The following is a 24,893-nucleotide window of genomic DNA, read 5'->3' as shown; positions in this document are numbered from 1 at the left end:
CTTTCTAGCAGGTGGTGTGTGAGTGTGTGGGTGTGCGTGCCAAATCAATGAGCCTCTATCAGCTAGACATTTTGCTACACCTCCATCTCCCAGCACAGGCTAGGATGCACACGCAGCTAATTGAAAACACATACTGGGCTTGAGTGGTGTGCCATCATCAGATAGACATGAGGGGAGGAAAGGGGGGGATCCTGTGCCAGAGGCAGGAGCAGACAGTGAAAAATAAGTGGAAAGACATCTCTGTCAATAAGAGCTATGACTCCTGGCCTGGCCACAGCAATACAGAGCGCACTAGCTAAGCTTTTCATGGCATCGCAGCAAGCCTGAATCATGGTTCGGGCACAAGCCCCAGTATGTGTCGCTACGCTAAGACCTGGTTGGCATGAGCCACTGATGGCGAAGTGCTCGAGGGGTTTGATGAATGACACTTGAGCTTGCGGTTGAAGGGAGTCACAGACCGCCATGCAGGGAAGAAAGAAAAAAAAGCAAGCGAGAGGAACGAGATCAAAGGGAACGTGAGCTGGGCGCTATGCATCTCGTCAATCTTGTGCTGGATGGGCACCATCTCCCACCCACACATCCACAGGCTTTACACTTTCTCTCTCTCTCTCTTTCACACACACACACACACACACACACACACACACACACACACATGGACCCACACATGCTAAATGCTCCAATATAAGAGTGAGAGAATCAGTGCACAGATTAGTGTGAGTGCAGGTAGCTCTGAGTGTCGGGAACGATACTCCAACATGTTCATCATAACTGTGAGAAGTGTGCATTGATCTCTTCAGTTTTGCAGGAGGAAGCCCAGAATCCATAAGTGCACAAAACAAGCATGTCATGTCTTGTTTGTGTGTGTGTGTGTGTGTGTGTGTGTGTGTGTGTGTGTGTGTGTGTGTGTGTGTGTGTGTGTGCGTGCATGCACATGCACTTCTGCATGTGTGTGTGAGCAAAATGGCACGAAGAATAGTCCCGTATGGGAAATAATTGCCCGCCATTTTTTGGGATAACGTACCCCATAATGGTCCCCAGCTGAGCTCAGGCATCTAGACCCATTTAAAGGCCACTGTAAAACTCAGCAGACCTTCAGAGTGCCTTCCAAACAATCAGACCGCTATAATCAATGTGTGTGTGTGTGTGTGTGTGTGTGTGTGTGTGTGTGTGTGTGTGTGTGTGTGTGTGTGTGTGTGTGTGCGTGCGTGTGTGTGTGCTATAAAATGGCTCCTCAGATGTCGCCTGGCCCTTATGATGGCAGAAGCTGCCACACATGCCAGCCACCTTACTGCCATGCCTGCTGGCATTGAGTCCCAATGCTGACCATATTATAGGTGTGTGTGTGTGTGTGTGTGTGTGTGTGTGTGTGTGTGTGTGTGTGTGTGTGTGTGTGTAAAACAGACCCTAGTAAATAAGTAAGCTTCTGCTTTAGATCAAACAATCAGTAACAAACACCGACATGGGTTTTAGCTAAAGATTCCAGTACACATGGGAGACGAGGAAAATGAGGAAAGAAAAAAATCCAAGAGAAAAGAAAATATCACTATGTTAACAGTCATTATATGGATCAGATTTTGATACTACTAAGCTAAACTAGCAATAAATGAACTCAAAATGAAGGAATAAATCATGGTAAACTCCATCCTGCCAGTCAGGTTTGAACAAAAATAGCCACGTCGACCAGCTAAATCCCCCGATCCTGCATGTACCCTTCTCCTGGCTGCAGCCGTGGGGGAAATAAACAAGAGGAGATTCGTTTTTCCCTTGGCTGTTATCACGCTGATGCATTTCAATCCCTGGCTCAGTTCCCTACATAGCTTATGGTTAAGGAGGCTCTTTCATCTCAGCAGTGCCTGTAGCGCCAGGGCCACGGCTAACTCAGTGAACGCGTCGGGACAAGCCTGTGCTGGCACGAACAAAATCTGATAAGATCAGGGCCTTATTTCATTTCACAGGGGCTCCCACAGAGACAAAGAAGGGTACTTATGGTACCATGATGTCCATAACCTCTCTAAGTTACACCTATGTATAGTGTAATGACATGAGTTCTTATTAGCATGACACAGTAAAGGCTTTTTTCTTGAAAAAAAAAAAAAGGCTGTGTTTCAGTGCATATAAGAGCATTAGGGCAAGAGTCGAACAGACTAGGACTTTGCCTAAGGCAAAGCTAAACCGGTTTCAATTTACAGAGCGATGTCATACAGAGGGAAAGCCAGGTGAAACTGCCAACGATCAACTCTCCAGCCGTGAGAGACTATAGCGTACCAGCGCGATTCTCGAGGAGAGGTCTGGCTTGTGTTTGCTGCACAGTGAAAATAGTATCCACAGCAAAGTAGCGGCATATGGCCCAGTCATGGTCAGCATGCGGCATTTATCACATCAAGACAGATCAAAATCAGCGCCAGGGAAAGAGACAGACAGTTTGAGGGAGGGAGGGAAGGAGGGAGGGAGGGGAAAATAAGACAGCCGTAAAAAAGCGTATGAGAACGTCGGCGTTTAAAAGTGGTTGCGTTTTTATAATGCCACCCAGAATGCAATGACAATAACGGTGGCAGGCAAAGCCGCTGTAACTGAGCTTACGTTCTGGCTGGTAATGCTCAAGCCAACACCACACTTTACCACGGAATCGAGCTCAAGCAATGAGATCTCGCCATGGACGTGAGACGTTGTAACGTCTGCGGAGAAAAACTGTTTGTTTTAAACAGCCACAGCTTCAGATCTTGCTTACTTCTTCAACCAAGCTGGTCTTCTGCTTGAAAAACATGTTCCTCTGAGTGTTAATAGACGGCGGGCTAAACCTTTAGGCACTACATAAGAAAAAAGCACGGAGGACAGTTTTCACAAGATCAGTGTGTCTGTGTGCGTCTCTTTTAACAGTACGGCACCTTGTACTTTCACCTTAGCACCTTCCTAAGTGGACGCACAACAGACATGAAAAAGGTTCGTATTCTGAAAAAGGTATAATGCGCTATGAAAAACTGAAAACATTGTCATGGTGATGAAGTGATGTGCTCCATCTTAATGGAACATGACCCACATAATCTAGAGATTGTTTTCATAATCAAGGAGCAGGAGAAGAAAAATAATGCATGAAAGCAGAACAATCACAGGGGTTTAAACGCGCTCCAGAAGCAGAGGGTCGCATCTGGGCGTCAGCAGTGCGGTTAGCTCGGAGAGACACGATGAGAACGGGCTGCTGCTGACAGATTCAATGGGACATGGTTCCTCACAAGCTGAAAACTATAACCAGAGCAATGATGTTTTTAATAATTATAATAAAAACTTAGTCTCTGTTTTCCAAACTTGTGCCACAGCCAGGCAGCTTCTCACAAAATGTGAGAGAACATTAGGCAAGTCCAGAGAGAGAGAGAGAGAGAGTGCAAGGGCTGAAAAGCGAGAGGGACCAAAAGGAAAACATCTGGCGAACACCGTCAGCACATGCTGAAATTTAGCGGCGGCGCTTGCAGCCTAAATTAGTGGCGAGTTTTATTCCCTGCTGTGGTAGGAAAAATATCAAATCGGTTGCCATATGACTACCATAAAGCGGTATGTGGAGCGTTTGATGCCTTCATGTGGGAGACTTTAACTCCTTACAGGGCGACGAGTGGAAAGCACATGGCGTGTCGTTCTTTTCTGCCACACTTTAACCGATCCAGCATGGAGCAGGGTCGAAAACCAATCAGCCTTTCTTGGGGTGGTCTGGGCCAGCCCTATAAGCCACGCCTCCAATCCCAAAATCCCATGAATCTTTGAGACGATGCAAAACTCTTGAGGATTTCACAAGCCAGCAGAATGTGTTTGTAGAGTAACTTTTTTTTTTTCAAAATATGACTCACTACACAAAAGAAAAGGAAAAGGTGGATGCTCTTGCCAAGAGCATGTGTTTTCTGTTATGTAACAAAAGTCTGAACAGGTTGGATTTCTCGAACGTCAAAAAAAAAAAAAAACAACCACAAAAAAACCCCAGAAAATTTGTTTACTCAAAACATATTTTATTTATTTAAATCTTATTTTTTATGTCAACAACTTCTTTTTTTTCTCAAAAATTCTCATATTCTTTGGTCAGAGGTATTTGTGAAGCTTTAAATCTGTATAAATTATCCGTTCAGGGATGGGACGACTTTTCCCAACACCACAAAACCTTCAGAAAAGCCTAAGTGGAATGAATTATTGCTCCAGTCATGGAAAGTTGAATGAAACTGCACAAGTATCATAAGTACAGATTTGGTAAGATGTTCTCACACATGTGTCTCATCCTAAGACCTTTATCGTTTAACAGCTCCAGCTTCTATACTAAAACTATATTTTAAAAAAATAGAATAAAATAAAATGCCCATTTTGGCATGCTTGAATTGTTTAGTTTAAAAACTGCCCTTGTTTTGAGTGAACAAGTTTGGGTTTTCAGATTATTATTATTATTATTATTATTATTATTATTATTATTATTATTATTATTACCTGAGCATGCATTACAGATATGGTGAACAGATAAAGAGAGATTAGATTGAATACTGGAGTATAAAATTAACAGAATACACATAATACTGGAACAATACAGATAATGATGTCATGCCATGTAATATTAGATTAGATTAGATTAGATTAGATTAGATTAGATTAGATTAGATTGCAATGCAATACACCACAATATTAGAAAAATATATGAGTATATATTTTGAAACAGAACCAAATATCAGAGATTATTTTTTACACTGGACAGCTATTATTCAATATAATCTACAGTATTTAATCAAGAAGTAAAAGTTTCTATAAAAATCTATGAACACATGATACAGTATATATGTATATATCATATGATGTCATAATTATCTATGAAAATGCATTACGCTTCATAGCTCTCGTTATTATGCATTATGTATGGTTAGCATCACCAATACCAAATACCACTTTGTCTAGTGCATAATGAAACCTGTCTTGATTTATTTCCTTTAATAAATGAATCACAGCAGAGAGATTGCCATCTTAATAACTTGTGTGTATAACTTCACCAGATTATCCAAAATCTGTGCAGTTCTGAGGACAATACGCCAAGCAAAGTCGTCCTGAACGTCTTCGATATTGGTAATATAACGTTCTATAACAATTTACATTATAAACATTGCAATAAACTGTGATACCTTTTCATAAATCATTATAACATGTTCTGAATGGATTCATAGCTCATTATTAACAACATATGACCTTCCTGGAAAGGAAAGTGTTGCCAGAGCATTATTCAAGTGCTTTCCCAAAGCACACTGAAGGATCTGAAATCGAAAAGTTTTAAGCAAATGCTATATGAAACACTTTTTAAAAAACAACATGACATTAAGCTGTAAATCGTATTGTTTCGTATACGAATACGGAGGACACACAGATACATCCTGTGTATTCTGAGTGACAGTGTGAGAAAATGGTTTTCATATCACTAACGATCTTTTGCCACTAACGAACTGCCACACACACCTATCCTTCTCACACTAACACACACACACACACAAAAAATGCCACTGTAACCTCTAATCACAACCCCGAAGGCTGGACATCAAATGCAGCAGAGTCGAAACCAGATGATCAGAGGTAATTAACGCAGTTTCATATGCAAATTTAATTAATGCAGAACTACAAAGTCATTATGCAAATGGAGTTTTCCTTGAGCCCCTGCGCAAATATTCATCGCTCGGAACAGGGATCAGTCTCGCCATCTTTCAGAAATCTCTCCTCTCTCCTCTCGCAGACACACAAACACACCCACGGATGCACACACACACACATGCACGCACACACACACACGTTCACATGCATGCACACTCGCACCTCTCTCTTCAGGGACGACATATAAATGCGAGAGAAGTTCTTTCAAACTTGAGATGGTAGGGTTTTTTTTGTATTTTTGGCACAGCACCAGGCTCTCGCTATCAGAGCAGGCAGCTGAGAGACTGGCTGAGATGATTTGGCACTGAAGCGAGACAATGAGACTGTTAGACCGGGACCGTATGAATATGCATGACACTGATTACTTTCCATGATTAAAGACTACTCTAATATTTAAATGAGAGCACGCTCGGTGATTAGACGAACACTGCAAAGGGCCAGCGTGTGAGGACGTGTGCTTGCTTAGGCAGATTAAAAAAAGAAAATTAAAAAAAAAAAAGATTCACCATGCAGCCTGGAATAAGCACGGTGTAGGTGTCGTTTATGCAGTTTTGCAAATGAGGAGAAAATTGATGGCGTTTGTATTGCACAAAAGAACAGGTAGCGTCTTATAGAAGAAACATGCCGTAATCAAGCCCTGTGGTTTGCAGTTATACCGTCACACTCCAGCCTTGTTTACACATTGTTTCCCACATATCTCACACACTGAGATACACGTTATATAGGAAACACAGATCACCATCTGCAAAACAAAAGAACTCTTGAAGAACTCTTGATCAGGGTTTGGGCCTCATGAGGTGAACGTTTAGACAAGGAAAAACCTCAAAGGTTTGATGAACCATTCTCACTCACCAACGCTTCTGCTCACATCTGGAAGCTGTCATCCACCACAGCAAGACCGCTGCACTGATTCGACTGAAATTTGGGATTTTAAAGAGTCCTTCATTTGCACACCTCAGAAACATGTTGGATTATTAGAGATCGGGAAATATTCCTGAAAAAGATCTGCGATTGCTTAATTACTTGCCAAATTTGACCAAATTGCTAAAAGTACAAAGGAACTGTTGATTTTTTTTTCTTGATTTCAGAATGCGAAGCAGAATAATCTATCGATAGAGGTTCTCAAACCTTTGCACCCAGGGACTCCTTTAACTATAACATGAATTTCAAATCGATATATTGATATAACGGAATATAATTCGTCAGGTCAAGGTAGACTGCCTTTCAGATTTTTCAAGTGTAGATCATGAAAAGAATTTTCCCGACACCCAATTATTTTTGTTTAGTGACCGAAAGCTACTGAATTCAAATCACAGACTTCCAATTTTTTTTACATAGAACAATTAATGAATTTAGGGCCATGTAGCTCTAAATTCTCCGCTATTTTTTCCTGCTTCCCCATGACCCAATTCAAGATACTACGTCATGCATCACGTGGTGGGCTTTCCCCGTTCACGCAAGGCATTGTGGGATACAAATTTGAAACAGGAGAGAAAAATGGAGGACATGAGTGTGCGAATGAAACATGAAAAACCGACTACAGTAACGGAAAGAAAGTAAGAAGAAAAGATGTTATGTTATATACGAAGGAAAGGAAACGCAGGACCAAACTAATAAATATGGGCGCTCAGCGAGCACCTCGGTGTGATCAGCTGTTCGTTTAGCGACAGAATGATGGAACTGTCAGTGCACGCTCAAAGGGAAACCTGTAGATGGCAGTAATGCAACACTGTGGATGCCAGCTGCCGTAAAACCCAAAAGAAGAAGAAGAAGGTAAACCTGCGCATGCGCACACGGACTTCCTCTGTCTGCTTGACTGCGCCAAGCGAGTGATTTCATGCACATTATTTGCTTTAATCCCCTCAAATTAAATAACTTCCCAGCCACAGAATGGCCTGATATTTTGTGAGATATTACAGAAATAAACAGATATCACAATCACCACATTTCAGACGGAACTAAATTTCACTGATTTTATGAAATCAAAAGGCCGTCTAGTTTTAATTAAATGTGTACAGTAATATTTTGTCTATTTATTAGAGCCACAGAGCTTTTTTTTATTTTTATTCCTGAACTTTCCTCTTACAGAACATATTGAGTCCAAGTTAATGTTATTTATAGTTGTACTTTTTTTTTAGGTATTAAGGTTAAGATGAAACCCATTCAATTCAAGACTACAAACAGGCTAATCACTAAAAGGGCTCAATAATTAATATACCAAGTTGTTCTGACTTCCAGCACTGTAACAAAAAAAAAAAAACCACACACACACTGACTGCCTGACTATATTTCCCACTAGTTTAGGTCAAATGTCTTGCTATAATGTACATCTATAAGCATTGTGTATCTGTACCACCAAAACAATACATGATCAGTGGTCTGATATATGTATGTTATGTTATATTTACAGATTTAAAGCTGCCGTTAATTGAATTTAACACAATTAAGAGCTCTTTAAATACAATACGGTACAATACAATACATCATGATGTAGACGAATAGTCTGATTTTAAGCTTAACTTAAAAATAAAAGTGTTAGCTTTGATGAGTGTGAGGCCACGCCTTCTTCACTAAAACTACATGGAAACATAGCATCTAAAGAAAGGTACAGTATTTGATAATATTTCTAAATAACAGTGCATTAGGAATAAAAAGAGTTACGAATACAAGGGCTACCTTTATCCATTTTTGTGTGTCTACTGCCGTTTTGGAAATATGGAGAGGAAATGCACAAAATTACATGGGTGGTTAGAAAAATATGTTATGTGAATAATATTTTGCACATAATGAAACCAATTTACTTAAGCTAGAAAAGACATGGGGAGACGAAAAAATAATTCACTTTGATTAATTCTGTTTTTTCACTTTTGAACTGGGGGGGGGGAATTGGTGAAACTCCAAAATTAAAAGAAAATCAAGTAAATGCTAATGATTAAGTGCTGGTCTTACAGTTCCTTAAGATCACTTAATATTGCTTAGAGTTATACACACACACACACACACACACACACACACACAAAGCTAGTTAACATTAGCTAGCTAACGCAACAGTACAGTTTTGGAAATGAGGAAAAATACGATCAAAGAAATTGTGCAAAACTTGATAGTGCACTCATTTGCTAATTCATTATCTTTAAAAAAAAAAAGTGTGAGGCTCCACTTGCTTCACTAGGCCTGGCAGACACACACACACAAAAAGATCTAGGAAGACAACAATAAACACAATGATGCACAATTAAAGGGATGGTCAGGGGGGAAAAGTGAATAGATTTTCCTGTTGGAGGATTTTTTTTTTTAATGGGAAAAAGCTTGGTACAACTATTTAAAAAAAAGGTTCAGTCTGATATTTTTTTCCTATTTTGCTTTGCATCTACGTGAACTTTAACCTTACAAATTAATGAAACTGGAAATAAAATGGACTTGGCTATCCGAACTTGTGTGTGTGTGTGTGTGTGTGTGTGTGTGTGTGTGTGTGTGTGTGTGTGTGTGTGTTTAAACTAAGTAATTGCTAATAATTTCTTAATATTGCCTGTTTCTGGGAGCTGCAACACAAGCTAGCTAAGATTAGCTAAAACACTTTTCAGGATCACCCGATTTTTTGCTAAATTGCACTGTGAGCCAAATACCTGGTGTGACCCCTACTACTTGATATTTTTGGACATAAGTTTTTGCACTAATATAACAAGGACAGCACGTGTCAGTGAAACATTCAGTGGCACTGGTCCTTTAAGCTGGAGGTCAGGGATAACTTCCTCATGCTTGAGCCAGCCATGCTGTCAAACTGCCCCTGTGGGAGCGTGATGTTGGGGGAAATGAGTTCAAATGACGGCCAAGGCTGCAATCGAGTTCAAATGTCTGCCAATGTGCCAGGATCAGCCCTGTGGGACTGCAGTGGACAGAGGGACATATCTCTACACACTCGGTCCATCCTCAGTAGGAAGGTTATAGACATAAATGAAGGCCACTTTCCCTTTAATAGTTTTCTGGTGCCAATCGTTTTGTGCCAATGGCAGAGTACTCTCAGTAGATAGATGTGAATAGTTTAATGTGAATAGTAGGATTAGACATTCTCAGTCATTGTTGGATTTGAGCTGTTAGTGTTGTGTATTCATCAAACTCTAACCTTGAGCAATCAGGAATCATATGTTCCTCCTGACCAAAGAGAGAGACGTATAGAACTTTACGGTTTTCGGTTTGATTAGCAAAGTTTTCACACTTTGGGAAACTGTATTTTTGCCCCTGAGCTCCTCTCTGTCCTGCATATCTGCAGAAAACCTTCATGCTTCTAAGTAAGGAATAAAATATGGCATGAAAATAATCAACAACTGGGTCCTAACAGTAGTTTTTCTTCACATTAAGCTATCATACCATCCTGAAGATGTTATTTCTCTACAAAAGCACATCCCAGTGTTTTATCCATTTTACACCACAGTAATTAACACTTACATGACTTTTTGTCAACTAGAATTACTTTTTATTCATTTATCGTTACATTTAATGTACGTTACAGCATCTATGAAGTCATTCTGTGAAATACAGCTTGTCATGTTACTAAGAAACTAAAGACTTTCCCATGGCAGAAAACCTACTGAAGTAACAAAGCGCTGACACTGGAGACTCCTTCCATTAACATTTAATAAATGTCTCCTTTAGATAACTTGACCATATCAACAATTATGGTCTTTGAATTGAAATAATTAAAAAAAACTGTTTATTGGGCTTTGATTATTGCAGTGTCTGCGAAACAAGTCTCTGTGATTTTGTTGTGATTATAGAAACCATAAAGAATTCAAACAGAGCATAAATACTCGCATAAACCTGTGATTTGCCTCGCAGCTGGAATTATTCTCAGAGTTGCTGTTACTGAAAAATAATCAACACCTGATCAGAATTAGAAATTAAACAGGTGTTTGGTGAGGAATTGTGAGTATATGTAATTGTCCATCACTAAGAAGGATAATACTTATTCTATCCACATTCACTAGATATGAGCAATCACGCACTCTGATTGGCTACTCTACTACTAGGATATCAGCTCAAATACTGTGAGTAGAGAAAAACAAAATGGCAGAGCGCATCAAGTCAGATATATCATTTTGTTATCAAGTATTGAAAAGAAACAGAAATGGATAAAAGAATATAGGGTTTTTTTTCCTCCCCCAATATCTCCTGTTCCACACTCCAGCCCAGTCAGTGGCAGTAATGCACATTTCAGTGGGGTTGCCATTCGCAAAAAAACCCTAACGAAGAAGAAGAAAAAGAAAATGGCAGAGTGTGTTGCCAAACTAACCGAGGACGAAATAAAAACTCAACTTAAAAAAAAAAATAAATAAATAAATAAATAAATAAAGCAACAAAATATGGAATTAAAGTATTTGATGGTAAGAACGTACCTTTTTATTTTTTAAGAATTATTATTATCACATTTTTCACAAATTGTTCCTGTCATTTCACCGGTTTGTTTACATTCTAAGCAGAAATTATTTTGTCGGACGTTTTGTACAAAGTTTTTATTTATCAAATTTGAAAAAAATAAAAATGCTCTGTTTCTCAAAATTCAGTGAATGTGGATAGAATAAAACAGTTATTCCACTCAATCTTATTGTACATGAATTATAGCTATCAGCTCATGTACGACTCCATTTCGTGGAATAACTGTTAAATGTAGCTCTATTGGTGCGTGATATGATATGATATGATATGATATGATATGATATGATATGATATGATATGATATCATGATCCCTATATATCATCTCACTTCAAATATCATTAGAACTTTTACAACTGCAAGATACTAGGCTACAGATGCCATCGACCTGCTTACAACAAATCACAAAATTCTTCCTCCTTTTTCACCTACCTTCATTATTTTGGTTACGTGATATCACTAGGCATGTCCATATCAATATTTTAATTCCATCCATATTTGAGAAATTTAAGATTTATAACCTGAACAAGATTAAATATTAAAACAATCTATTATGTTGTATTTATTATGCTGTTACTCTTTCATCTGAAAGAGTTTTCCTGCATATAACACCGATATAAGATTCCTTTCCTTGGGAAATTCCTTTCAGAGCAAATAAAACCTACAGTAAAAATGACATAAAATACACTGTGAGATGAATTCATTCATGTCTGTCTGCAAGCTTCTGACACAACAAAAGAGGAGTGTATATACAATTATACCAATTATACATTAAACAACTTTATACAATACCAGTCAAAAGTTTGGACATGCCTACTCATTCATAGGATTTTCTGTATTTTGTGTTTTCTACATTACAATACTAAAGATGTCAAAACTACAAATAGCATCTGGAACAGATATGGAATTATGGGGTAAACAAAAAAGTGTTAAAAAAAAACATGTTTCATATTTTAGATTATTCAGCGTATACAGAGTTTCCCTTGATGACGCTTTGTACACTATTGGCATTCTCTTAACCAGCTTCATGAGGGAGTCACCTGGAATACTTTTCAATTAACAGCTGTGTCTCATCAAAAAGTAATTAGTGGACGAGCTTCTTGCCTTTTTAACGAGTTTGAGATCAAACAGTAAATAAATAATAAAAATACAAATAATAAAATGGCCCTATTCCACACCACAACTGTAGTAATCCATATTATGTCAAGAACTGAACAACTAAGTAAAGAGAAATGACATCCATCATTACTTTAAGACATGAAGTGACTTTTAATTAATATTAATAAAGAAAAAACATTGAGTTAGAAGGTGTGTCCAGAGTTTTGACTGGTACGCTTACTGATAGTTTCAATAACTGAAGAATTACACTGAGCTTTGAAATTGTTCTACATAAACATATGTAGGCCTAGAAATTGATTTTTAATAATAATAATAATAATAATAATAATAATAAGTAGGTTAAATTATGTGTTAATTGTAAACATTATGTAACATCCACCCTGAAAATATTGTACAACTTGACCTCTGGCTCACAAAGACAACTATCTAACTGGATTTTAGATTAAACTAAATTCTGATCCCTATAATGCCATAAAACAGCATTGTCTGATAATATTTTGGCTATAATGTAGAATGGAAACCTGAAAATGATCACAGTTAAGCACAGTAAGATGAATCTGCTTGTCTGAGACTTAAACCAGTTTTACACTGCAGTCTTATGACTCTAAAATAAGATTATTACACGTCACACTATACGAGAAGAACCCAATGGACAAATTCTTTAATAGACTGTGCACGAACATGATCTCCATTTCAAATTATACAATAACCTCCAAAAATCTTCTAACAGTAGAGCTGTAATGAAAGAAAATGATCATGTCATGTTTACGTTAACAATCAGCGTGAACCAGAAATCAGCTCAAACGTTCAAAAGTGAGTTTGAAGGAACACGGATTCTCTGTTCTGTCCATAAGATGTTTCGTTTACATTTCATCATTGTCAATATCGTATATGTATAGCAGCCTCATACTTTTCACAATCTCAACTCACAACCAATAAAATCATTTTAACATGTGAGGGGGTTTTTGTTTTGTACAGTGCAAAGGCAAGGTACATACACTACAGATTTACTAATCTGTAATCTGAAGAAGGCTGAGAGAAATGCATGCAAAGGTGTGAGAAGTGTGTGTGTGTGTGTGTGTGTGTGTGTGTGTGTGTGTGTGTGTGTGTGTGTGTGTGTGTGTGTGCGCGAGTGTGTGTGCGTGGGGGGGGTTAAACTCCTCCTGAGGACCAAATGACCCTCGGTTTTGATCTCATTGGACCAGCATTTAACCCATAAAGAAAGGGTTTGTTTGTTTGTTTGTTTGTTTGTTTGTTACATGCAACATTTATGTGAAAAATATATTAATAAAATGTAAATTTTTGAGTACTGAGGTTAAATTTAAATTGAAGGCTGGAGCCAGGCTAGGTGTAGACGACCTAACTCAGTGGAAATCCCCATCAAATACAGTCATGCAGTCATCTTAGATGCAGTGTTGAGACCTGTGTGTGTGTGTGTGTGTGTGTGTGTGTGTGTGTGTGTGTGTGTGTGTGTGTGTGTGTGTGTGTGTGTTGTACAGTATGCTAGCCGCTGCTGTGCTCATAGTGATCATGTTTAACATGTTGTCCTGCAGCTCTGCTTTCTCTTGCATTCCACTAAACAACAACAACAACAAAAAAGCCCTTATAAATAATACCTTCCTATTTCTTCGAGCCGTTTTATTTTAATGAGCTTCCCTAACCTTTTTTTCTCATAATATATTTAATCCTACAACATGTAAGATAAGGTTCAGGATTTTTTTTTTTTTTAAGAAAATTGGTTTCAGCTGGCAAAGTGCTTCGGGCTGCAAAGAGATGTTTTATGACAAACAAGAAAGAACTAAAGAAAGTAAGAAAGAATGCAAGAAAGAAAGAGAAGAAGAGTGAGGGTGTTTCTTAGCATGCATTCTTATTTGTTTCGCACACTTGTTGATGTCATCTTCCACTGACCAAGTTTCATTCCAACACTGAAAAAAAAAAGTTTTTAAAAAATAATAAACACCTGGAAATGTTTTTGATCTTATCTAAATATGGAGGCTACGTCAAGTGGTGACTTGCTAATGAGACCTAATTGAAACAACAACCCAACACTGGCAACGACTTCTGTAGCAAAGTGTACGCTTTCATTTCCTTTCCCAAAACCAATTATTAAAACCTGATACCAAAAAAATAACCTGATCTCTAAGAAAGAAAGAAAGAAAGAAAGAAAGAAAGAAAGAAAAGTCATATGAATTCAGACAAGCAAGAATGATGTGGTTGGATTCCATTCAGTTTTGTACTAATAAAGTCGTACTAATAAAGCAGTGACACAAACACTAACCCCAAGTTTAAACTTTCGTAACTTTTCAAATATTCAGTTAAATTTCTAAATGTGAGACTGTGCTGGGAAAAATGAGGCACCATATACAGTACCAGTCAAAAGTTTGGACGCTTTCGAATTTGATGTTTTTTCTTGATTTTTTTATTAATTAAAAGTCACGTCACATCTTAAAGTAATGATGGATGTCGTTTCTCTTTACTTAGCTAATTGTTTGGTTCTTGACATAATATGGATTACTACAGTTGTGGTGTTGAATAGGGATATTTACTGTATTTTTATTATTTACTATTTACTCTTTGATCTCAAATGCATTACAAAGGCAAGAATCTCGTCCACTAATTAACTTTTGACGAGGCACACCTGTTAATTGAATACCTGTTCATTTACCCCCAGCAGCGCCTGATATGGATGTCTGACTGAGCTGATTAGATCACTTAGCTCGCTAGCAGTGTCCTCCTTTGTAAACTTTATGCTAACTGTTAGCTTCTAGTCCTGAAAATGACTTGGAAGCTTGTGTTATACTCTTACACTCTTGTCCATTTTTCTGTCTCTGCATGTTCATTCTCAGGATGCTTTCACACTGGGTGTTTTTATCTCAACAATCCGTGCACTGTTGGCATGTAATGCTATATTTTTAGCAATCATCAAAAAAAAAAAGTTAGATGGAATGTGGTGTCTTTTAATTACACACACACACACACACACACACACACACACACACACACACACACACACACACAAAGAAAAAGATCCCATTAGCATTTTTTGGTCACAGCAGAGCTTCCGAAGTAAAAAAAAAAACAATCAACTTTTCAAAAAAGTACTGAGTGACATTACAGTAATGGCATTTAGCAGACACTGTTATCCAGAGCAACATACAACAGACCCAGAGCAGCCTGGGGAGCAGTTGGGGGTCAGGCGCCTTGTTCAAGGGCACTTCAGCCACTCCTGCTGGTCCAGGAATCAAATCAGCGACCTTCTATTCCCAAAGCTGCTTCTCTAACCATTAGGTCGTGGCATCAAGAGCATTTTACCACCTGACCAATCAGGTTGCAATTTGAGAGGCAAGTTAGAAACACAATCATGGGAGACAACGTGCCAGAGAAAAAGTCATGTAAGTTAGCACACATAAGGAGATTTATGACATGATAATATTGCCAGTAACCGCCAATAGTCCAATTTTACAATGTAACTAAAAATAACAGCGTGTCTATTTATGGGACTGGTGCATGACGTGAAGTTCCATCTTAACTGTAGGCGCATGCAGTCAGGTCACACAATCACTCATTTAGATTGACTCATTTCACAGACACTTTTATCCAAAGCAACATTCAACCCGGGATTCAAACTCACAAACAATCAGTACTCCAGAGACATATAGAACGGCCCCAAAAAGTACCTCTTCTCTTGATTTTCTGCCTCTAAAGCCACGATGAAGCCAAACAAAACAAAGCCTCGCTACAGTTAAACCAATTTCGTGTCTTATTTCATAGTTATTATTTATAAATCTAATCTCGATGGAGAGTTAATTAGGAGATAGTTATCTGATATTAGCGAGGACTGATGAGATTTGATAGTTAGTGCCTCGGTAACTCTGAAAGCATCCGACAAGGTAAACTGACAAGAGCATTCTTCCTAGAAATGCAGTTTTGGCCTTCAGAAAGCGTCTTTTTGAGACAGGAAGAATAAAAAAGGAAAAATAGTAGAATTCTGAAAAACTCGTCTGACAGCTGACGTGTAATCATGTTTTAATCCCTCCTGGTACCAAAGCGAAAGGAAAGAAATCTTTGAAGGAAGGTGTATATAAACAGGTGAAGAGTGTCCGCATGTTTGTGTGGGTGTGTATGTGCATGAGTGTAATTAAGGTTGGGCTTTTCAAGTGTGAAAACACAGATGCACTGCCAAAATGTAACACACACCCCAACTCTGATCAGTTGTTTTTTGTAAAGCTCCACCTCTCCGTACACCTACACGTGGATGTATGTGTGAACATATAGATCTTGTGAGTACAGTCCTGCCCAAGCCCCCCCCATACCTGTCGGTACACTCTCTTGCTTGGGGCAGATTCCTCTGGCAGGCGTTAGACGCTTTTCTTCCTCTTCTTCCTCACCCGGTGTGACCTGGATGCCGATCTCCACAGGGCGGGGTCTCCTGGCAAGTTCTACTCTCAGAGGACGTGGTGATGATGACGTGGCACCACCTTCACCAGGTTTCTCGTAGCAGGCTCCGGTCCCGCGGCACAGCCTCCGCTTGTGCTCGATGAAGGCCAAGATGTCTCCCAGAGGGAAGTTGGTCTGACACTGGCCGCAGGTCAGCAAGTCTCTCTCTCCAGCATTGCCCATTGGACTGGGAGGGCACACCCCTGGTGAACGAAGCTCCACCCCCATTTCATGGTTGGCCTCGGCTGTTGTTGGGGGAAAGAGAAGGGACGAGACAGCGTTTTAATAAAAACATAAAATTTTCAGCTTATTATTAAGACGTTTAGGGAAAGCTTTGGTGAAATATGATTTGAGACGACTGTATCTCATCCAAAATCTTGCATAAATACACAAAAACTTTTTTTTTTAATACTCGCTTTTACAGTTTTTTAAAATAGCAGGCAAAAAGTGAGTTTTAGATTTAATAATCATTTAAATGACTTCCAGCTTTCTAATACACTTCTACCTACTGTGTATATCATAGGAAATGAAATCCAAGATGCCTTCCTCCATAATCATAAGCATTTTCTTATTGTTTATAGATTTATAAGTCACACTGTGTCCTAAACCTCATCACTGAAGAGCTGGATGTATTTCTAGGCAGACGGAGACCGAAACGATTTTAAGTGAGATGGATTTTATTTGTGGTGAGCTGCATGATCCTCATAGCTGCAATGCACGATCTTGATGCTAACTAATACCATCTCCTCCGCTTCAGAGCACAAACTTGGCCTCGAGGTGACCGCAGTTCATGATCCTGATAGTGTACACTTGTTATAACGCACAAGTAGTGTCTTGCAGTTACAAAATGACTTTCTCTTCCTTCACACCACAAAAAGCAGAACACCTGTGAACTACAAACTGAGATCAGACAAGGTGTGTGTGTGTGTGTGTGTGAGAGACAGCCGTGCAATAGCACAATCCTGCAGTGCTATCTCTATTTCCGGTCTACTTCTCTGCACGCTGGACCGGATGCTGGAGACGTGCACATGCACTGTACAGGTAGAAGCTGAGGAGCGCTTGCTGAAGCCGCAAACAGGGCACGAGCGCTGCAGGCTGCTTTGCAGGTGCACTTTGGGAAAAGATCGGTTAAGGATACTTGACAAACAACCACCTCCTGTGTGAATATTTGTGCTCTGTCACGCTAGTACTTACTCCTCTGTGCCTGCTTTTATTGCAACCACGAATATAGCTCTTGTACTGTTTGCTTTCTTTTTCATCAATAATGCATATTACATACATCATATAGGTTTAATTTATAGTCTGAGTAAATTACAGACAGTTGAGAGAAGTCCTAAAGTGTACAAAATTCACATTGTGAATATTTTTTCTCTCCATATCTCATCATCCTTGTAATACCAATAACCCTATGAACAGCTCTGAGATCTTATAGCTTGTAATATCATATCCATAGATATACTGTGGATCTATGAATATTATGGTACTCTAAAGCCACTCCTCGTGTCTATCAACCCCTCCATGTTGTCATCAAGCGAAGGTTGCTGCGAGATGGCAGCCTGAACGTTAACAGCGAAGCGATTCTGAAGCCGTGTCGCCGACACACACCTGGCCATCTGTACTCGGCTCTCAGTGTGAGATGAAAAAGGCATCAGCCTGTTTGTTCACACACGGTTGAGTAAGATCGCCGGAGGAGGAACATAAATGTCATGGAGTTGGCAAAGATCCCAGCACTACAGGAATGGTGGACAGGAGCTCGTTCAGTAGCACCCTCGCCCCCAAGAAAAAACGCCCAGCACTGCTATGGGGCATGGCGCAAAAAAATTGCAGGTGGGTCTGCAAACCAGACAGACGCACAAAGTCAAATTATAAAAAAATAAATAAATAAAGAGGTAATAATAATAATAATAATAATAATAATTACATTATAATTCTTAATTAACTGTTTTTAAATTATCACAGTTATCAATTATCCTAATAAAAGGAAATTCACAAAATTGTTAAATTGTTTTAAAAAACCCTCAAAACACATTGTCAGTTTTGTTGTTGTTGTTTTGTTTTGTTTTTTGGGTTTCTTTGTTTTTGTTTTTGTTTTGTTTAAAGTGACTAGTCAATATTATTATTTTTTTTTTTAAAGTGAAACTGTGTTCAGTAAAACACTCGAGTCCAAACCTAGCGCTTGTGTTTTGTCAAAACCTGTTCGTGTAACAAAAGTGCATCAGACACACAAACACGACATGAGCAGGAATGAATGAATTAATGAACAAATAAATAAATAAATAGAAACAGTTTAACCATCAAACAATCAGCAAATCTCGGCAGCTGCATTTAGAGACAATCGCATGTTCCCAGTATGGCTGTGTGAAATCCTGCAGGCCGGGCAAAAACCTAAACTGTGCACGATGTTCATGTTCTCGAATGACTACATGTTTGATGAAATGTTTTGTGCATCACATATCATAACTTTATTGAATTATAGTCAGGATTCAGCGTGGATAACAAACTCTCTCTCTCTCTCCCTCTCTTTTACACACACACATACACACACACACACACACACACAAAGCAGCAATTTCATACACGTTCCTGCGGGAAAAATTGACAGACAATAAAGTGAATGAATTATATCCAGCTTACGATAAGGGGTTGGAAGTGAATGCGGATTGGGGGATGTGCACACAATAAATACACTTATCACACATTATTCCTGAAGGCTACAATCAGATGGAAGGACAAATTCCAAAGAAGTATATTCGCACACTGACACACAAAAGGAACGTCTTAGTGGTAGTGGTGGTGGGTGGGTGGGTCATAATTTTACAAAGCTCCTAAAGACTTACAGCACCCCCTATCAGTCACACTACTGACAATGGACTCTTCATAGCAAGTCACATACATACACAAAACGATCGATGCTGCTAAACCGAGCAAACATCACAGTCCATGTTTTACACACTATGGTGCTGAAGGCTAACATGGCTGTGAACATGAAGTCCTGCTTTGTGTCCATTCCTTAGCCGAAAACTGCCTAAGAGAATCTGTGGACATGTGACTGACGTGCAGATAACAGCCCTCATGTCCACATGCATGCTTGAGACTTATCAGAAAAAGAAGTAGACTTCCTGGTCATTCTTTTACAGTGCGTACAGTCAAAACGTCATGTGTGTGTGTGTCCACAGACCATGGCACAAAATCATTTTGAAACCGCGTGCATGCTGTTGCACGACATGCACAGTAAAATGAACCACAGGACTGCGATGGACATCCCCCTCCTACACATAAATATAGACAAGGTTCATGCATTGACTCATGCATTTTTAAGGCAAAATTACACAAAAGAGCACTACTACACACACACACACACACACACACATGTTTGTCTCACTATTCCTGTGAGGACCTTCCATTGGCATAAATATTATTGCAGTTAATTAACAATATACCTGCACCTCAACTCATCCCTAACCTTAACCTCAGCAATGAAAAGGAAACTTTTTGGTTGTTGGTTTTTTTTTTTTAAACACAACAGCAATTTCCTTTTGGGGACCATCCAAATGTCCCCACAAGGACAAAACTGTGATTTTACTATCCTTGTGGGACATTTGGGCCCCATTAGTGTATAAAAACGCACGCTCACATGCACACACACACAAACTTGTCTCACAGTTCTTGTCACTGACATAATTATTAACACTAATAATTAACACGATACCTGCCCATACATCGAACCCTGACCTTAACCTTAACCTCAGGAACAAAAAAAGAAGCCTTTTGGATTTTATTTCAGTAAATTAAAATAAAAGCTGCAGTTCATGCTTAAATAAATAAACAGACAGACAGACAGACAGACAGACAGACAGACAGACAGACAGATAGATAGATAGATAGATAGATAGATAGATAGATAGATAGATAGATAGATAGATAGATAGATAGATAGATAGACGTTTACCTTGTGGGAACCAGCCAACTGCACCAACTGTGATATTCTTACTGTTATCGTACATTTGATCCCCGCCAAGATCATAAAATGCGTGCGAGCGCGCGCGCACACACACACACACGCACGCACACACGCACACACACACACACACACATATATATATATACACACACACACGCATTAAACTATATATAACTACATCAATGAAAATTTAAAATAGTTAATATATACATGCACACACACACGGGTGTGGATGTATGTGTATTTATGTACTTGTGCTAATATGCATTAATAATATTTTTGTACACACACACACACACACACACACACACACGCGCGTGCGCGTACACAAATTAAAGGCCATGAAGTCATCACTGTATATAGGTATGTGTGTGTGTGTGTGTGTGTGTGTGTGTGTGTGTGTGTGTGTGTGTGTGTACAAAAATATTATTTGTGCATATCAACACATATATACATGTGCGCATGCACACACACACACACACACACACACACACACACGTGTGTGTTAATTATTTTAATGTTTCGTTCATATAGTTATATATACTTTAATGCATGTGTGTGTGTGTGTGTGTGTGTGTGTGTGTGTGTGTGTGTGTGTGTGTGTGTGTGTGTGTGCACTAATAATATTTTTGTCTACACAGACACAAATTAAAGGCTATGAAGTCATTACTGTGTGTGTGTGTGTGTGTGTGTGTGTGTGTGTGTGTGTGTGTGTGTGTGTGTGTGTACATTAGTTATTTTAATACTGTGCTGATTTCACCCAGTTACACACAGGCGACTTTAATCATTTTAAACCTTCACGCTGCACCCTTTCTGTCCGAATCTGCAGCCTCTCCTTTGTATTCAGGCTCACATTCAGCATATAGCAGCTCGTGTCTGCATTTATTTACAGTTTGAAATATGTGGATCCTCCAGTTTCCACACCTTTTTCTAACCTAAAGTGACCCATAGATCTCACAACCCTGCATTAACTCCACCTGCATTGAGCAACTGTCTCAACCAACACGTTCTGTTCCAAGGGTGTTAGTTTATCCAAATGAGGCCGCTCTGTTTTTCCCCTTCCATTCAATCTTCAGCATAGATTACTACACTTGCTATGAATCTATACACACACATACACAAACTTCCTTGGACAGACACATGCATCATGCAGGGCCACACAAACAAACCGTTTTATGTGAGTCATAAACTCATTATTCTCTTCAAACATATGCACTAAGCAAACACACACACACACACACACACACACACACACACACACATACCGTACACACACAAACACACGTGCAACAAGTTATGGACATGCTCTCAGTTACTCCATCATGAGCTTTACACTGTCTACACATTAGCTTCATAGATCTACAGTGTTCAAGAAGAAGCCCTGGAGCAAAGGGGAAATGTTTTGAGTCTTGAACGAGACCATCGGCTCAAAGGTCATCTGGTGCTTCCTTTCACTCACACTGACTCTCACACACACACACACACACACTCAGACCAACATGTTAGCTTCCATAAGACAAAGCATGTCTGACAGTCTTCTATATATAATATTTGTATCGTCTTGAGTATTCTATACAGTATGCATGTATAGTCTGTAATGTACTTGTATTATATTTATATTCCATATTTTTCAGACTTCATGTAGCTCATGTAGATCTTCTAACTACTCCACTACCATCATTATATCTGCAACGACACAGCTCATAATTCATATTTTCACAAATTTGTGTCTTAATTTGCACTGTGCATGAATACATCCATATTATACATCTCTATTTTTGTTTTTACGTCTGGCCTTATCTTGGAGGGCTCAACAGGAATTAAGGAAGGGCCTAAAAAATACACCTACAATGGACACATTCCACAATAAGAAGATTACATTTCTACAAACCATCTAAACCATATACAACGAGTTATTCATCATAAAAGCATAAAACCTTCAAATGATCACAGAGCAGTCAGAAAGGTTAAAGGTCAGTCAGGAAGAATGATGATGAATACAAGCCAGATGTTAAGTGACACACTCACGTCCTCCAACACATCATCTCAAGAATCACACTATGACATACGGTTTATTTTCAACACACACAGAAATCTAGCTACTTTCGTAGGTGGTTAAACGAGCATGTTTAGCTTGTTAGTAAGAAACAGGCTGAATGAATTACACTGATGAAGCCGCTTTTGAACTTCAGACTGGAATTGAATGTTACTTGTTTGGCGGCTGATTAAAAAAAAGCAATTTGAAATTATGTGAAATGAAAATAATTTGGGTCTGCCGATGTGAAAGTCTTTTTTGGTAACAGTGTGAAGCAGTGTTTGTTTATTGTGAGGTGATGTTGATGTTGATGATGTCGACTGCGCTGTAAAATGATGATAGACTGTAAAGCTATATAGGCATTGCTTTACGAGAACAATGTGCTAATTTGCTAATGAAGGTAAATTAAAGTAATTACAAATTGTGTCTTAACATTCTGCAAATTTGTGTAGTGTTTATATGTGTGTATACATACACACGCACACACAAACACACACACATACACCATACACACACACACACACACACACACATATATATATATATATATATATACTAACAGATTGATCAGCAAATCTTAAATTTAAAAATATGATATTAAATGTTTAATAAAATATCACACAAAATGCATGCACTGCATTCGAACTGTGTCGTCTGTATATAAAAATGTTTGTATTTGTGTGTGTGTGTGTGTGTGAGAGAGAGAGAGAGAGAGAGAGAGAGAGAGAGACATCATTTGAGCCTTCCTCAGTTCAGTAGTAATATTTCTACGCAAACCTCCTTTTTATAACTTCGCCCCAGCACTTGTGCATCATTTATTTACGTCCCCTACTTTATAATCACAATTTTCTCAACACTACAGTAGTTTATCAATTTATTTTAGAGCCTAGTCTTTATACTCACCTTTTTCTAAAAAAAAAAAATTCTAATGTTTTGTTTTGCTTGATTAATTTTGGTCTGGAGGTGAATGTAAAAAATAATGATGATAAAATGAACGTGCTTTGAATGAAAATTAGTAAGCTAGTGTTTCACCTGGGCAGGTAAAAATGAATAATATACAGCATGACTCAAAATTTGCAGAAAATCACCCAGACTAAGATTATAATCAGTGTGGAATGGAAAACAGCTCGAGAAATGAAAGTGTGATCCATGCTCTCAGGCAAACACTCATGGCCTTTCGATGAATGTATATTTGTCGCTACTCTAAAGCAAAAAATAATAATAATCATGAAAACTAGGATACAGTTAGAGATTTTATTAACATTAGAGTTCTTTAATTAAGGACCTATTTATGTTTGAAGAATGTTGAAAACAAGGTTCCTGGAGTCACTGAGGCAAGCTGAAGAACTTCCAGGAGTCTTAATGTAAGCGAGTAGTGAACATAGGTAGTGTTTTAAAAAAGGAGCCCATGCTTTAATGGGATGTCTGGAGTTCAGCCAGAGTGAAAGTCAAATAATATGGTATCAAAAAATGATCTATTTCAGGGACCAGACTAGCAGATCAGGGTGTCTACTTAATCTGGGCTAATGAGGAGCTCTTTAAAGGGTCAGTGTGTAAATCGGATGAAATTGGTTTAAGAGTTCTGTGTGTTTTATGAAAGTAAAATATTTATGATTTAATCACATAAAGACTGGAAGAATGGTGAGAGAGAGAGAGAGAGAGAGAGAGAGAGAGAGAGAGAGTGTGTGTGTGTGTGTGTGTGTGTGTGTGGGATTACTCACGCTGCACGCTCTCCCTCTGGCTCACGGACAGGTGCTGCGGGTTGCCCTGTTTGCGGCGGGACATCGCCCGGCATCTCACACACACTCAGCACAGGGGAATAAAAACAGCCCGTGAGACCCACGCTGTCCTCTTCTTCTCCTTTTTTTCTTCTGTGCAAACTTTCTCTTCGTCTCTTCTGCAGCTTGCTCAGGACGGGGAAATGCTCCGGTGTGCGCGGCTTCAACAGAAGAAAAGGACACTCAGGACAAAATAACGCACCTTCTGCACCACTGACCCGTCACCTCCGAGCGCGCGCTCAAACTAATCACCTCCTGTCTCCTCTAATACCGGATGCAGCTCCTCTGCTCGCAGCGCGCGCGACACTAGGGCTACTTCTCCGACCTAAAAGTTGCCTGTAAATAAATATTCGCTCCTCTGCTCGAAGTGTTGTTGTTGTTGTTGTTGTTTATTATTGGCGCTCAGAGTTGCACGCTCGTGTCAAAAAAGGCATCTCACGCGCAAATCCCAATTCCTCCCCAAGTGGTTTTGAC

General features: G+C 39.0%; 1 protein-coding gene across 1 annotated transcript in view; it reads right to left on the bottom strand.

The window, feature by feature from the left end:
* Positions 1 to 24,435, bottom strand: part of bcl11bb (BCL11 transcription factor B b) — a 35,672-nt gene extending 11,237 nt beyond the window's left edge. Inside the window, exons 1-2 of the mRNA XM_060917982.1 lie at positions 24,363 to 24,435; positions 16,522 to 16,890 (exon numbers count right to left, since the gene is read on the bottom strand). Of these exons, the coding sequence (XP_060773965.1) occupies positions 16,522 to 16,890; positions 24,363 to 24,426 (433 nt within the window). The 5' untranslated portion in view covers positions 24,427 to 24,435. The remainder of the gene's footprint in view (positions 1 to 16,521; positions 16,891 to 24,362) is intronic.
* Between the last annotated feature and the right edge of the window lie 458 nt (positions 24,436 to 24,893).

This window comes from Neoarius graeffei, chromosome 3 (genome assembly GCF_027579695.1).
Source record: "Neoarius graeffei isolate fNeoGra1 chromosome 3, fNeoGra1.pri, whole genome shotgun sequence".
NCBI lineage: Eukaryota > Metazoa > Chordata > Actinopteri > Siluriformes > Ariidae > Neoarius > Neoarius graeffei.
Note: the sequence above shows the minus strand (reverse complement) of the source record. Positions and strands in the feature narration are given on the sequence as shown.